The following is a 15,689-nucleotide window of genomic DNA, read 5'->3' as shown; positions in this document are numbered from 1 at the left end:
CTCCCACTGGCCGTGGTTCGCTGTCCCAGCCCAATGGGGGCTGTGGGAAGCGGGGCGGGCGAGGGATGTGCTGGCCGCGGCTTCCCACCGCCCCCATTGGCCTGGGATGATGAACCACGGCCAGTGGGAGTCGCGATCGGCCGAACCTGCCGATGCGGCAGGTAAACAAACTGGCCCGGCCCGCCAGGGTTCTTACCCTGGCGAGTTGCGTGCCAGAGGTTGCCGACCCCTGATTTAGGCCTTTGCTGAAGAATTAACTGTCTTCTGGAGTCTTCAGATTTCCTTGATTCCTTTGAGTTGGGGTAGGGCAGAGACTTATGCTAGTTTCACTGGGTGAAATTTTAGCAATTGAGCTAGGTCACGTGGTGGTGGTGTCTTCATTTAGCCCAGTCAGCAGCTTGTGATACCACTTATTGGCGTGTGGACTATGGCATAGCTCTTAAATGGTTCTGCTCTTCCCTGTTAAGATGACCCAAAGGCTGGTATTGAGCAGTTGCTTCTTTATTGGGAGGATGTTCTTCTACAACGTTCACTAGAACTTATGTGCAGCTGTGTGTCTCGTTCACATCTAATGGCATTACAGGCATTCTCTCTAGCTTCCCATACACGTTGAACAGGAGGGAGTGACAGATTTCAGTGAATTTAGATGATTGTCTTTATTTTTGGTGAGCCCCTGAGACTTGGGTTTAGAGCTGATTAAAACTCAGTTTAGAAGAGTCAGAAGTGATGCTGGAAGTCTGGGATGATGCCTGCACAAAAGGTTTGCTATTTATTAGTGATTTTCAGCCGGATTGTTAATGGATTCTCTAATGTCTTTTGTGACCAACAGGGCCTCTTTATTTTGCAACCATTTCTTTCTGATGTGGACCTTGTTACAGTCATTGATGGCTTTATAATGCTGAGATTGGATTACTGCAGTGCATGCTACATGGGATAGCTTTGAAGATCACTCAAACCTCAGAAACAGCTGCCTACCTGTTTAGTGCAGTGTGAATCACTGGAATGAACCATTATACCAACCCTCATAAGTGTTCACTTACTTTTTATTTACTATTAGGTGCTGTTCATGGTGGTGGTTTATTTACATTCATTAAAAAAATTATTCAGCATCCAGAGACCATGATGGGGGCTGTCTAAAAATAAATGCTGCATAATAGTTGTGTGATCCAAGGCGCAAATATTGTCATTTCTTTAGTTTGAATGAATGAACGAACTAAAGGACTGTGCATCAGTACTTAATGGTTCTGGATTTTTCTGTAAACGTTTCTGTGGATATTAAAGGATGGTAGTACTATAAAATCATACTCCTGAGCTTTTAAAAAAAAAAAAAAAAAATCATACACCCTGTTGTACTGGAAAAGTCAGTAATAGTAAGAGGTTCAAACGCTTCTGAATCTTGCATACAAATATACGACCCAACTGGTTCAATGGGGAGGTTAATTTACTACTTAAGGGATTTTAAAAACTGATTAACTCTTCCTTACAAAACTCCTTCCCTGTAAGGGTCTGTTAAGGATTGTCACTCTATTCCTCAGTTATTAGTAAGAGAAAAGATATTTTTATATTTTAAAATTATCCATTGCATTTTTTCACACACTTAGTATATGAGCTGTACACATTTTTTTCATAATTCTGTATGTAGAGAGACCTCTACTTGGCAAGTAACAAGAAACCTCACACACAAGAAATCTTGGTGACTTAAACTTAATATAATAGTTGCGCTGATGCCAAGTTTGACATTTCTGCTGCTTATGCTATTTCTTTCAGGGAAAGGCAGCCAACACCCCTTTGGAGCAATGAACATCCCTCAGACACCATCTGTAGCCCAGATTGGGATCTCAGTGGAATTGCTGGAACATTTGGCCCAGCAGACTCCTGTAGCAAGTGCTGCTGTATCATCAGTAGACTCATTCACGCAGGTAATTTAAAAACATTGTTTCCAGCAGTCTTTTGCCCATTAGCGTAAGAGCCAGTTAAGAATCAAGCTTTCTGTGAAGGCAGGTGTGAAAAATTGGCACAAGTAGTTCCAAAACTACAGCCCCCAATTGTATGTTATCAAGCTAACCATGATCTGGTAGTCTGTTCATTCAGCAGAATACTTCAGATGAGATTTTTCCTTAGGAAAATATAGAAATTGTGTATTTTTTTGCCATTGCCATAGTCTGCATACTTACCCTAGCGTAAAATGCTGGTATATTTCCCTTTTCAGTCAAGTAGTTCTATGTACATGATTTATAATTCAAGTAAAATTTCTTTAAAAGAATATTTTAAGCCTTTCCATCACAAGAGCTGAAACTGAAGCTTTAGTGCATTAAGAAGATAGCTAAAGTAGGACTCTCTAGGCTCCTAACTGTTGGGGGATCTTAAATACAGTGCCTAGACTTGGGGAATGGGAAACACTTGGGGTGGAATACCAGCTCAAATAGTAAGCTAAGTCTTCTGTCACAGAGTTACAGGGCTAGCTGCACCTCTGTCCCCTTCCTGGTGTCTCCAACTTCACTTGCCTTAGGCCTTGTGCCTTTACCAATTTCAGGGCAAAAGTTTGCAATTCCCCCACTTTTACACCAGGCACTGAGTTATAGGGGGTGTGTGTGTCAGTGTCAGTGTCAACTACACTTACCCTGCAGGTCTGACTGAGTTTGGGCAACTGTGGTTCTTCCCTTGGGAGTCTGTGACCAGTTGTGTACAGTGATCAGACAGTTTTCTTAAAACAAAAGTATTATTTTGTTTAGTAGTAGCCCCAAAGCACTAGAGGTGGGGAAAAGATTTTAACAGTCTACATACATGTGTGTCTAGAGTCTTAGGGTATGTCTATGCTACCCGCCAGATCGGCAGGTAGTGATTGATCTATCGGGGATCGATTTATTGTGTCTAGTGTAGACGCGATAAAATCGATCCCCGATCACTCTGCCGTCAACTCCGGAACTCCATCACGGCGAGAGGTGGAAGCAGAGTTGACAGGGGAGCGGCAGCGGTTGACTCGCGCCGTCCTCACGGCCAGGTAAATCGACCTAAGATACGCTGACTTCAGCTACGCTATTCACATAGCTGAAGTTGCATGTTTTAGGTCGACCCCTCCCTACCCTCCCCCAGTGTAGACCTAACCTTAGGGCAGGCCTACACTACAGGACCTATATCGGTATAACTGCATCGCTCAGGGGTATGAAAAAACACAATGCTGAGTGACATAGTTATACTGACCTAATCTGTGTATAGACAGTGCTATGTTGATGGGAGAGGTTCTGCTGTTGACATAGCTACCATCTCTCAAGGAGGTGGATTAACTATGACAATGGGAGAAGCTCTCCCATCTCAGCATAGGAGCATCTTTACTTAAGCATTACAACGGCGCAGCTGCATAGGTGAAACTGCACTGATGCAGCATTTTAAATGTAGACCTCCCCTTGCTGTCCCCTGATGTAACTTCGGTAGATCCAACATCTTCAGGCACCCCCACTAGGTCCCAGGCTGTTTCTCCACTAGAAAGACTATGCTGACATAACCCCCTGGTGCAGCCTACATCAACAGAAGGAGTTTTTGCATCATTATAGGCACACCACCTCCCCAAACAATACGCTGTGTTGACAGAGTCACTCTTCCATTGACATCACCACTTTTGCATGGGAGTTTTACTGGCATAACTATGTTGAGGGGGGTATTTTTTCCCCCACACTCCTGACTAAAGTAGCTATGCCGATAGTATGTTTCAGTGTAAATCAAGCCTCAGTCTGGTTCCCTGAACACCTACTGCTTCTCTTCTGAGAAAGGGTCCCTTTTAACCCTGCTATAGGTGTCTTTGTGGTTTTTTTTTCCTTCTGTTTTCCCAAGGTTTGACTCTCCTGTTTAAAACCAATCCTGTAAGTACAGCAGGATAATGAGCCAGTGATTCCTACATTGTCCTTTAACAGCTCACGTGTTTGCTGAAGAATGGCTTTATCTTGAGCCATTTTCTTTCCTGCTTGTTTTTCCAGACACTCTTGTCGGTTTAAACCAATGTAGTCATATAATAAATATTCCAATAACCAACATGCATTATTTATAATTATTACTGAGAAGCTCCAAATCTGTCACCAACATACTCTGAAGAAATTTACTCTTGATACACGACTCTGCTGCACATTGAAGCTCAGGACTGTTACTTGGGGAACAAAGGGAATGGCCAAAGCAGTTGGACTGGGCTTGTGATATCTCCATCAGCAGACTTGTGCTGCTGCCTTAGCTAGCTGGATCCTCCTGCTTCTTGTGATATGTTGATGCACAGCTTTGCTGCTGGTGCAGGGACCCTGATCTACACTATGCTCAACTGGATATATAGTCCCTTTGCCACGACCACCCTTTCTTCCTGCTCCAGCACCTCTGAGCAGTACCTCTGGCCCATTCTCTCCTCCCAGTCTCCTGACCATTCAGTGAAAAGGTACCTTTGAAAGCCCCCCCTCTTTTCTAGGGAAACTGCCCTGTACACTGAGGACTGCCATATTTTGGGCCTAGATTTAAGCAATGTCCCACCTCTCCAGGCTCATCTCAGACAGGGGGAGGTAAATGGGTTTTTGATGTTCACCTGGGCAATTGAACAGAGAGAGGGGATGAGTGTGCAGAACCACAGGCAATTATGCCAGTGGCAGCTGTTTGGGACAGACCCAGCTTTGGCTTCGTGATCCAGACAATAAATTGTTGCTTCAGTTCTGCAGAAACTTTTCAGGCATTTATGATCAACTTCGCTGCAGATAATTAACGATTGTGGTGTGATAGGATCAATGACTCCTAAAGAGCTGTAACTGAGCACTTTGAGAAGCCTAATTTATTAGCAGTGTTAATCACACTGTTCACAGTTGCCAACTTTCACGCGGTAAATAAGCACCCCGACTTTCACAATAAGCCCAAAATCAAGCTAATCCCATTTCAAAACAAGGCCAACACAAGACAATCCCTAAGAACCCCAACACTCTGACTAGATGACCCCCAGCGTGCTGTCTGGGACTGTGATGGGCCCGCTATGTACCACTGACTCTTTTGCGCGCCCCCCCCCCCCCCCCCCGCACCTGCTCCCCAGGAACCGATTTAAAAAAAACAAAATCCTACAAGCCAAAAACGAGCCAACAAGCAACTCACAAGCCAATTAAGCTAAAAACAAGCCCAATTTCTGTGTTTTTTTTTGTGGGTTTGGCATGTCTGCTGCTGCTTCCTTCCTCCAAATAAAGGTATAATCCAGTCTGCCATCACAACTAACTGTGGAGGTGTGATGGACTTCAGAGTGACTTTCAAGTGAGGAGTACTCAACAGGCGTAACTGGCACACCTAAACAAATCCAGTTTTTATGTAAATATACTAAGCATTCATGGGGAGGGAGAAGAGAAAAGCAGGATGGTTTCTGAACAATATTTCTCTGAAGCACCAAATCTTCCATTACTGTTTGTTGCACCACTAAGATAATGTACTTGTGGGATAATTGACAAAGCAATTTGTTGGTAGTTACAGTTAAGGGAGAGGTTTCAGAGTGGTAGCTGCGTTAGTCTGTATCAGCAAAAACAAGGAGGAGTCCTTGTGGCACCTTAGAGACTAACAAATTTATTTGGGCATAAGCTGTATACCCAAATAAATTTGTTAGTCTCTAAGGTGCCATAAGGACTCCTCGTTGTTTTTTTGTTAAGTGAGAGCCATTTGATATTTGCAAGTTACTTTTTACAAGTATATTCCAAGTTCAATTAACATATAGTTATAAAAAATGTAAAAATGTGCTTCAGCCTTAGTCTGCACTACAAAGTTTTGCCAGCATAGCTGTGTCGGCTAGAAGTATGGGGGGGAAAATCACATCCCCCTAGCCAACACAGCAATGCTGATACCTTCCCTCCCCCATGCAGATCCAACTATATTGACAGCAGAGTACTTCTGTTGGCTTAGTTAATGTTGTTCAGGGAGATGTTTTAACTATGCTGTCAGAACTCCTGTCATCTCCCACTATATCTCCACTAGGTGGCTCTGCTGGCACAGATATACTGGCAAAGGCTTATACTGTTTCTCCAGAATATGGTTGCTCTAACACTAGGGATTATGACTAGGATGAATTACAGCAGTCCTTGGATTTACAACACAATTGGCTCCTGAAAATTGTTTCGTAAGTCGAAACGTCATAACTTGGAAACGCAATACACTCCATTGCAGGACCGAGCATCGTAAGGTTGAAACCAATTGTTGTAGGTCGAATCAGGGTATCAATTCAGACACGTTTGTAAGTGCCGTTCATCGTAAATTGAACGTCGCAAAGTCGAGGACTGTCTGTACTAGTTAAGGATCAGTTTGCAAAAGGAACAGTTGCAACTCGCCTGTATTTTAAAAAAAAAAAAAAAAAAAAAAAAGGTGATATGATTGGAAACATAGTTTTTAAGAGGTGGTTGTTCCATTTTATATTTAATCTTCATTTATATCAAACTAAAATTAAGTTGAATTAGCTTGTATTGAACTTGGATTGTTCTTCTTCAAGAGATAGTCCCTATTGTATTCCACTGTGGATTATGCATACACCCTGTGTACCCGGATTTGGAGAACTTGAAAGTAGTGTCCGTTGTTCTGTGCGTGCACCCTGGCTTGCCTCGTGCTTCCGACCGAGGCGATAAAGGGCAAGGCAGACTGACCATCTCCTTAGTTCCTATGCACCACGGCATGGTCAGGGTCAGAATCTTTAGCGTCCTCAGCCCCATCCTTCCCCGTATCCCATCTGAGTACCAGACTTATGCCTAGTACTCCGGGCTTCAAACTCTGCACCTTCAGCCCGGGATCCTTCTCAGTCAGCGATGACCATCAATGCTGCCTCTACTGTCTCGGAGAGGCTCACATTGCGGCTCAGTACAGTATTTGTCAGTCCTTCACCAGCCGTACCTGAGAAGGACGGGCACTTTGCCTCTGTAAGTACCTCATGGAATTGACCATGAGGCCTCAATCGGACCCAGGCTGGGGGCATCATTCCCCCCGCTCCCCCGCCTGGTACCTGGGCCTGAATCCGCAAGGATTGCACCTCCTGCTGCAAAGTGTGACTTCAGTGGTGGAGGATCTGACCCCACAGCAGGCCCTAGTTGGGAGATTAGGAAGCATGGGACTAAATCTTCATCTAAATCCATTCCAAAGATACTGGACATGCCTAGAAGCAAACCCACCGGCTCGGCTCATGAGGATGTCTTATGTCCGGATACCATCATCATCGCTGCCACCAATGGCCTGAACAGTAGGAGTCCCTCTTACGCTGGGAAGATCTGCACCATAGGATGCTTTTTCTGCCTTGGACCCAGAATTCCTCCTTCCATTGGGATTCTCCATTTTTAGGGAGCTTGTATCACCTCCGAGAGACCTGCTGCTGGGACAGAATTTATCACTCCCACTTATACAAAATGTACACCTCTCAGTCAGCAACAACAGTACCACCATCAGAACCCGAGTCAACTGTTTCTGTCTCAGGAAACTTGGAACCATCAGAGGAACCACTTTTTCCTGTCCTGCTATTCCCCACCAGGCCCACATGACCCTAGGACCAACCACCACCTCCCCTGAATCAGTTTCACTGGTACCTGATGCCACCACCTGTCCACCCCACCTACTGGCCATATTGTATCCCCCTTTGGAATCTTTCTGATCCACTAGTGTCATCACCTGCCTCCCCTATGAGAGAACCTCAAATTTATCCCCAGTTCCAATAGAAGAGGCAGAGTATTACACCCTGGTTCTGGCAGTTCCACCTGAACCAGCCAGACTGCCATCACCATCGCTGGATGAAGTGGTGGCTTTGGCATTCCCCACACCTGTGTCACTCCATTTGCAAGACAAAACCTTTGTTGCCTTCAGGCATGGCTACAGTCAGTTTACTCCCCAAACCCCCATTCTATGAACCTCACACTGAAAGTTCCCACTAAAGTACCGTTGTCCCTCCTTGGTATGCTTTTAGGGGTCCTCTTTCTCCCCTCCTTCCTGGACAAGGCCATTATTACAGATGTGTCCCTACTAAGTTGGGGAGCCCATGTGGGCAACCACATGGCACAGGGAACATGAACCTCTCAAGAGTCCAGAATGCACATCAATGTCCTGAAATTACAGGTGCTATTGAAGACATGAAGTGCCTTCTTCCTTTCATCAACTCTCACCAGGTATGTCCTCATAATGTCAGAAAACACTCCGATGGTTTTCAACAAACAAGGGGGGAGTGAGATTGGCCTCTCTGTGTGCAGAAGCAGTCAATCTTTGGAACTGGTGCATCAGCAATCAGATCAGCCTATCTGCCGGGGATGCAGAATATGCTTGCAGACACTTCGTGATTGACCACAAGTGAGAGCTTCATGACATGGGGCTTCATGACATTTTCACATGATGGGGAACCCCAACCAGGGATCTGTTCACTTTCCGGGCCAACAACAAGTGTGCCACATGTTGCTCCAGGGGAGTCCTAACTTACTGCTCCCAGGGCGACCCTCTCCTTTTTCACTGGTCATACCAGTTCAACTATGTCTTCCCTCCGCTATTGGTTCTGCCACAAATGCTATGCAAGATCTGACAGAGCGACAGTCATCCTGATAGTGCCTTTCTGGCCCAGGTAGTTTTGGTTCCCCAAAGACTCCCATGCCAGTCATCTCATCCTCTGATTACCTTCCCGATCTTCCCTGAGCTCCTGACCCAGTGCAATGGCAGGATCAGGCATCCCAATATCCCGTGGTATTAGATGTTCATCAGCCCTAGAATGGGTGTGCTCCTCGGCCGTGTAAGACATCCTTTCTAATAGCAGAAAGGACTCCCCTAGGAAACGTTACCAATCTAAATGGAAATGCTTCTCATCAGCAGAGAAGCGTTCTACCAGAAGCTATGGGTATCCCACTCATCCTAGACTGTATCCTATCTTTAAAGACATCGAACCTATTCCTCAGTTCCCTGAGAGTCCACTTGGCAGCTATCGGTGCATTCCATCCCCCTATGGAGGGCTTCTCTTATTTTCGCACACCTGCTAACCACTCGATTCTGGAAAGGCCTGATAAGAACTTGCCCACCCTCTCAAAAGATAATACCCCGTGGGACTTGAATCTCACTCTTTCAGTTCTGCCACAAGCTCCTCTGCCCCTTTGAATCCTTAGTGACTTGTTCCATGTCCCTCTTCTCCATGAAGGTCACCTTTCTTGTAGTCATTGGCAAGGAGGGTTGTTGAACTTGGCACAATGATGGCAGACCTTCCATACACTGTATTTCACAAAGATAAAGCTTCTTTATACTTACACCCCAAATTTATCCCAATGTTTTTTTGGAATTTCACCTTCACCAATCCATTCCTGAAACTACACACATATATAAAGAGCATAGGCTCCACTCCTTTGATGTTTGACAGGCCTTGGCCTTTTATCTGCAGAGAACAAAACCATTCAGAAAGTCCCTGAGGCTGTTTGTCGCTGTCGTGGAGAGAGTCCGAGGTTATGCCATCTTCATTCAGAGAATTTCCAAATGGATATCCATTTGCATTCTACTCTATCAGCTCTCAAACCTCCCCCCTCCATGAGAGCTCAAGCCACGACTGTAGAGTCTCTTCAGGACGTACCCCTCTTAGACATCTGTAAAGCGGCCACATGGAGCTCTATCCACATGTTTTTACAAGATGTTAATGTTCTGGTACAAGATTCGGCTGCTGATGCCTCATTTGGGATGGCAGTTCTCCATTTGACCTTACCATCCTCATCCTTGCACCTCCTCTTACTTAGGTACTGCTTGTCAGTCACCCACAGTGGAATACCATAGGGACCATCACTCAAAGAAGAGGAGGTTACTTACATGTAACTGGAGATTCTTTGAGTTTTGTGGTCCCTATATGTTTTCCATAACCCCTCCTTTTTTCCCTCTACTTTGGATCTTATTTGATTTGTGGTGGTGAAGGAAGTGATGTGGCTGTTGGTCCACCCCGCCCTTTTTTGCCTTGGTCAGAAGCATAAGGTGAGCCATGGTGCATGCACAGACCAACAGATGCTACTTTAAAATTCTCCAGCTGCTCATGGTGCACATACATAACCCAGGGTGAAATACATATAAGGACCACACATCTTGAAGAACCTCTAGTTACAGGTAAGTAACCTCTTCTTACATGGAATTATTACGAGGTGAGCAAATACAAAAAATGAGGTACTTTTAGGCAAAATCATCAACAGCAGGTGCTATTGGTAGGCTGCCACTAACTTGCTAGTCTAGTTTGTAGGACAAGGCCCAAGTCTTATCACTACATCATCCATTAGTCCCATAAGACTTTACAAATTTTAATTATGTTTATCTTGAGGTCGTTTAAGGCTTTCCTTCAGAAACTTGCTCCAGGAAACTAATCTTTTGGAAAGAAACAATAACTGAATAAAAATCAAAATACTTTAAAGTTTCTAAGAGAGAATCTCTTGAGAGAGGCGGTGTCTGAGGACAGGACTGTAAACTAGTAACTCTAGATCTAATTGTCTCTTAACACAGACTTCCTTTTTACTTAATCTCTCTGCCTTCCTTTTCCCCCATCTGTAAAAGAGAGATTTAATCCACCCAACATGAGGCATAAGGATTAACAGCACTTTAGATATCAAAAGCACAATCAAAGTTCTAAATATGGGTTTGATTTACAATGTGTTTTTTTGGAATTTCAGTTCACTCAGAAGATGCTGGATAGCTTCTATAACTTTGCCTCATCGTTTGCTGTCACACAGGCCCAGATGACACCGAATCCCTCTGAAGCTTTCATTCCTGCAAACGTGGTTCTGAAATGGTAAAGGAAAATATCTCCAGCAATAAGCTAATTTCTAGGCACCAAAATTATGGGTTTCATAGCACTGAATTAACTTTCATGCCATACTGCAATCTTACTTTGAAAATACGTAACTAATAGTTCTCCTGTTGACTTTGCTACACTATAGTAGTTTCTTGTATTCTGTTCTATGTAGCCTCTTTAAATACTAAACTTGGATAATTAAAATGCTGTACCTATCTCACTCTTGTTTGCTACCAGGCAGTTTTACCCCTACTTGCAGTTTGTGGCTGATTCCGGAAGCTGCCTTTGCTCCTTGTAAAGGTACTGACCATGGGAAAGCAGAACACACTGCCGTCTCTTGGGCTACAATCAATGTCTCTTAAGTTCTCAGGAGTACTTAGTTAACAACATTGTGTGAACACTCCTAGTCCTTTCCCCACAAAGTCATCACCTCTTGGCCCAGGGTACATGTATTCAAAGGATGTTGACCTAGACTAGGTTTTAAAACACTACTTAAAAATGATTCAGACTGCCTGAACATGGTTTGATCATCTAGTGTGGGCAGGGCAAAGTATGTTAAATTAGTTTAGCCTAATTAGTTAAAAATTATGCCCCAAACTGGTTTGGGTAACAGTTCCTAGCCACTGTAGGTCTGGAAGTGTTGGGGGACAGACTTTTAATATACAGTAGAACCTCAGTTATGAACACCAGAGTTATGAACTGACTGGTCAACCAGACACCTAATTTGGAACTGGAAGTGTGCAATCAGGCAGCAGCAGAGACGACCCCCCCCCCCCCCTCTCCCCCCCCCCCAAAATAAAAGCAAATGCAGTACAGTACTAAAAAAAAAAAGGAAAGTTTAAAAAAAAATGATTTGATAAGGTACGGAAACTCTTTCATTTAAATTAAGATGGTTAAAAACAGCATTTTTCTTCTGTATAGTAAAGTTTCAAAGCTGTATTAAGTCAATGTTCAGTTGTAAACTTTTGAAAAAACAACCATAACGTTTTGTTCAGAATTACAAACATTTCAGAGTTTATGAACAACCTCCATTCTCAAGGTTTTTGTATCTCTGAGGTTCTACTGTAGTTAGTGGTTCTCCTTTGGGCTGGGAATTTTAAATCCTAAGATTTACCCTGAACATAGCTGGTCCGTTCTTATCCTTTGATTCTAATAGTACTGAGAATGTGCTAGGCACTGTACAATTGTAAAGGAAGGCAAGATCCCTGAAAGAGAAACAAAGGGTAGGGAAAAGGAGTTAAACAAATAGTCAGGATAGTGACTGGTCAAGTCCTGGTACAATTTTGATAACAGTCACAGGGAGGCTGGCCGTTGAGTGGCAAAACCCCTAGGGATGCCCAATCCCAGCAAAAGGACCTTTCCAGAGAGCAGTAGGAGATCCATTTCACTGGGGAGCTACACTCTATGCCCCTGCTGGGATTCTGGCGTGAAAACTTGCTTAAGTGTCCTTTTGGCCTTTGGTTAAATAAGTTAGGTTCCTGACGGGACATTGTTCACTACATAAATGCCTCATTGAATCTGTTGAAAAGCCATAGAGGCAGGGATGCACCCATTGCTTTCAACCAGGCCATCAGGGGAACATGAAGGGTTAGGCCAGGACAGGCACTCTGGAGGTCTGCACAGGCTATACCAATACATTAAAAAAAATAAATAAATAGAAAAACTGAAGTGGGCCAGAGCAAGACAGGATCAAGAAATCTCCTTAGCTGACAAAAGTTTTAATTGATCTATTAATCTGATCACAGCCGTATAGGGTACCAGTAGTTTGACCCAGCTGGAGCAAGAGTTTGAAGAGCTTCACACTCAGCTCTCATTTGAAGTTGTATCAGGTCTTTTCAGAGATGACTGTTTCTTTCCTGTGGCCATTGACTATTTCATCAATATGATCTTTTGTGAAGTGTGAACAGCTTGTGTTGAAGTGAGGATTTTGAAGCTTGTTTTTTGGCTTCTGCAGGATCAAAGCCTGTAGTATATTTATTAAAAAGTCACACAATAAGTCTCATATTCTGCCCTGTTTTTGGAACCTCTTAGATCATTAACTTTGATTATAAAAATTCATTGTTTTCATCACTTATGCTTTTTGTCCAAGATGGGATTAATAGAAAAAGTAGGATGGTCTGTGAATAGTTAATTTCACTAAGAATTAGCACACTGTAGGGAATGTTAGCATCTAAAAGCCCATTTTTATGTCTTTAAATTCAGCACTGGATTTTTGTGAAGTGTACTTGTATTCTTAAAACATAAACATTGGGGTTTAAACTACTGTCATTTCAGCATACATAGAAAAAATCGCAAACTACTTATCTGGTACTCTTCCTATGAATTATAAGGCAACATGACACATATGCATTAGTCTTCAATTACATAATCAGATATGATATTTTCCACAAGAATCAAGAGCCTCATTTATTTCACAAGATGGAATCAAAGGGGACAGAATTAAGGGTATATAGGCCACCTTTACTGGGCATTTTCTAACTTTTGAATGTTTGACTTTGCAACCTAAATAATATTTTTATAATGTAGTGTAGTATGTAATCCAAGAAATGTTTTGGTTTTGTTAAGTTAAGCATGACTGGGAAAACAGGGTTCGAGAAGACCATCCAGGGGAAAGATATATTTAAACAGTTTTCCATGCGGTGTGTGGGGGAAATATTTTAAATATTGCCTCTGTACAGATGACTCTGTGATCTGGGCTAGTTTTTCAGTAATGGTTTGGAAAATTGAAAGCTAAAATTCTTGAGTTGCATCATTGGGAAGCCATTTTAATTGTGACAAACTTTTGTTTCTTCTAGGTATGAGAACTTCCAGAGACGACTGGCTCAGAATCCTTTCTTTTGGAAAACATAAACTTCAATCAGGTCTTTTGAAGTGCTTTCCGACTAAAGTCATGTCTTAAAGATACAATAAATCACCCCACTAAAGAAAATTGGTGGAGTAATCAAAGTCAAAGCAGACTACGTGGATTTTATAGTACCATTGAAACTTATTTAAAATTAAAAACCTGAAAACAACTGCTCATCTTTGTGTTTTTTCTAGCTAAAAAATATTAAACTTCAAGAAGCCAGTGTTGTATCTATATCTTTATAAGTGTAATTTTATCAATTTGTAATTATGTCCCCTTTTAAAATGGCTGTACACCATATTTGTACAAATTTTATGAAGTATTGCAGCTTTGTTTAATGGTAAAGAAACCAAATTGAACCCTGTTCATCTTATTCTTAAGAAATGCTCTCAGCTAAATCACATTTTTACATTACTAATATCTTGGAACTAGAGATAAGAACGATCACTTCTTATATTTTGCTCAGCATAACAGTCTAAGGGCTGGATCCCCAACTGGTCTAAACTGGCATAACTTCATTTTCCCTCTTCCTTTCAAGTCTTTGCAGGACTTGATCCCAAGGGGTATGTGCTTCCTTCCACTTGTGGAGTTCAGGGGCCCAAATTAATATTCTGTAATGTCAAGCAAAGGACTTGTTAATGGGGTGAAATAGGGAGGAAAGTTTGGGCAGCAGAGGCTATTTATACTGGAGGCTCTTGGTGGGTTCCTACTTAGCCCAAGGGGTTTACTTTTTGTTTATGATGCACGATCTACTATGCAGGGAGGGGAAAGTTTAATACTTAGTATTCAGAGTTTCTTTTTCACTAGTATATAATAGATAGTGAGGTTGCAGCAGTATCTTACAACAGTAGTTTAAAGGGTCTTGGTTCTCATAGTCTTGCTTAAATAAGCTTATCATATGCAGTCAGTAACAGTCTTGTGTTGGCCTTGCTCAACGTGAAGCTGCCCTGACAACCAGTTAACATCTGTTTGACATTCTAGTCTCCTTTGTACTTTGCTGTGATTCTATTCCAAGGAAAAACAAAGGCACCTCCTATTGTTTCTGGTAAACTTTTCCTTCCCTCGTGTATTCCCAGTCTCAGGAATTTGAACTAAATCAGTGCCTTTTCATAGCCTTTTGTTAGAGGGAATCTTAACATCTGTTTCATGCTTAATGTCTCAGTAAAGTTCCAAACGCTGCAAACAAATTTCTCTGATCTGAAAAGGGGAATCTCTCCCTTTTACTATATTTATATATAAATAAATTACACACACACACACACCAGTGTTATAGCTGCATTATACATTGCTCTCAAATTATCTAGCTCTTCACCCCTAAATTCTTATGCTGTTAACCGGTTTGCTGTGAGGCAGTGAAGTATTATTCCTATTTTACAGATGGACAGAGGGGCTAGAAATCAGTGAGTTGCATAATATGTTGGGTAGAAGATACTTTGCAGTAAATTGTTCATGCCTAAAAATAAAAAAATGCAATTTGGAATTTTAAAGTTCACTTTAAGATTGTTTAAATCTAGTCTGTCTCGTTTTTCTAAGTGAGACAGTGGCTCAAATGTCAGTGGGAAGGAAGATAGTCCAGTGGTTAGAGTATTAGCCTGGGATTTGGAAGACCTGCTTCAACTCCCTGTTCTTGTAGACTTTGTAGTGACCTTAGAAAAGTCACTTAATCTGTCTGTGCCCTATCTATAAAATGGGGCTAATAGTACTTCCCTTCCTTACCTGGGTGTTATTCTTAACACCTTAGAGATTGGGAGGTGCTTTTAAGAGGACAGCTACTCTGCACCTCCTGAAGATCATTCTGCTTTACAGGGTCTCAGATTTGGTATGAAAAAGCAAAGCATTCAAAAATCACTAGTCACTTCTGAAAATCATGGCTGAGTCGTTTAATTGCCTGTTTCTCTGTGTTAGGGTGACCAGATGTCCTGATTTTATAGACAGTCCCGATTTTGGGGGCTTTTTCTTATATAGGTGCCTATTACCCCCAAACCCTTGTCCTAATTTTTCATACTTGCCCTCTGGTTACCCTCTGCTGTGTGTAAAAAGATATTTGCCTTTGCAAAGTGATTTGCAATCTATGGGTGTAAAGCACTGTAC

The 15,689-nt window shown here is 42.5% G+C and overlaps 1 protein-coding gene across 3 annotated transcripts in view; it reads left to right on the top strand.

Annotated features, from left to right (window-relative positions):
- HIKESHI (heat shock protein nuclear import factor hikeshi) overlaps positions 1-13,767 on the top strand; it is a 24,179-nt gene extending 10,412 nt beyond the window's left edge. For all 3 annotated transcript variants that reach the window (XM_034759006.1, XM_034759005.1, XM_034759007.1), the window contains exons 3-5: positions 1,768-1,919; positions 10,632-10,750; positions 13,549-13,767. In XM_034759006.1, coding sequence (XP_034614897.1) covers positions 1,768-1,919; positions 10,632-10,750; positions 13,549-13,603 — 326 coding nt within the window. In that variant the 3' untranslated portion in view covers positions 13,604-13,767. The remainder of the gene's footprint in view (positions 1-1,767; positions 1,920-10,631; positions 10,751-13,548) is intronic.
- Positions 13,768-15,689: the final 1,922 nt, after the last annotated feature.

Source organism: Trachemys scripta, chromosome 1, assembly GCF_013100865.1.
Source record: "Trachemys scripta elegans isolate TJP31775 chromosome 1, CAS_Tse_1.0, whole genome shotgun sequence".
Classification (NCBI taxonomy): Eukaryota; Metazoa; Chordata; order Testudines; family Emydidae; genus Trachemys; species Trachemys scripta.
The sequence above is the reverse complement of the archived record's forward strand: the minus strand, read 5'-3'. Positions and strand labels throughout refer to the sequence as shown.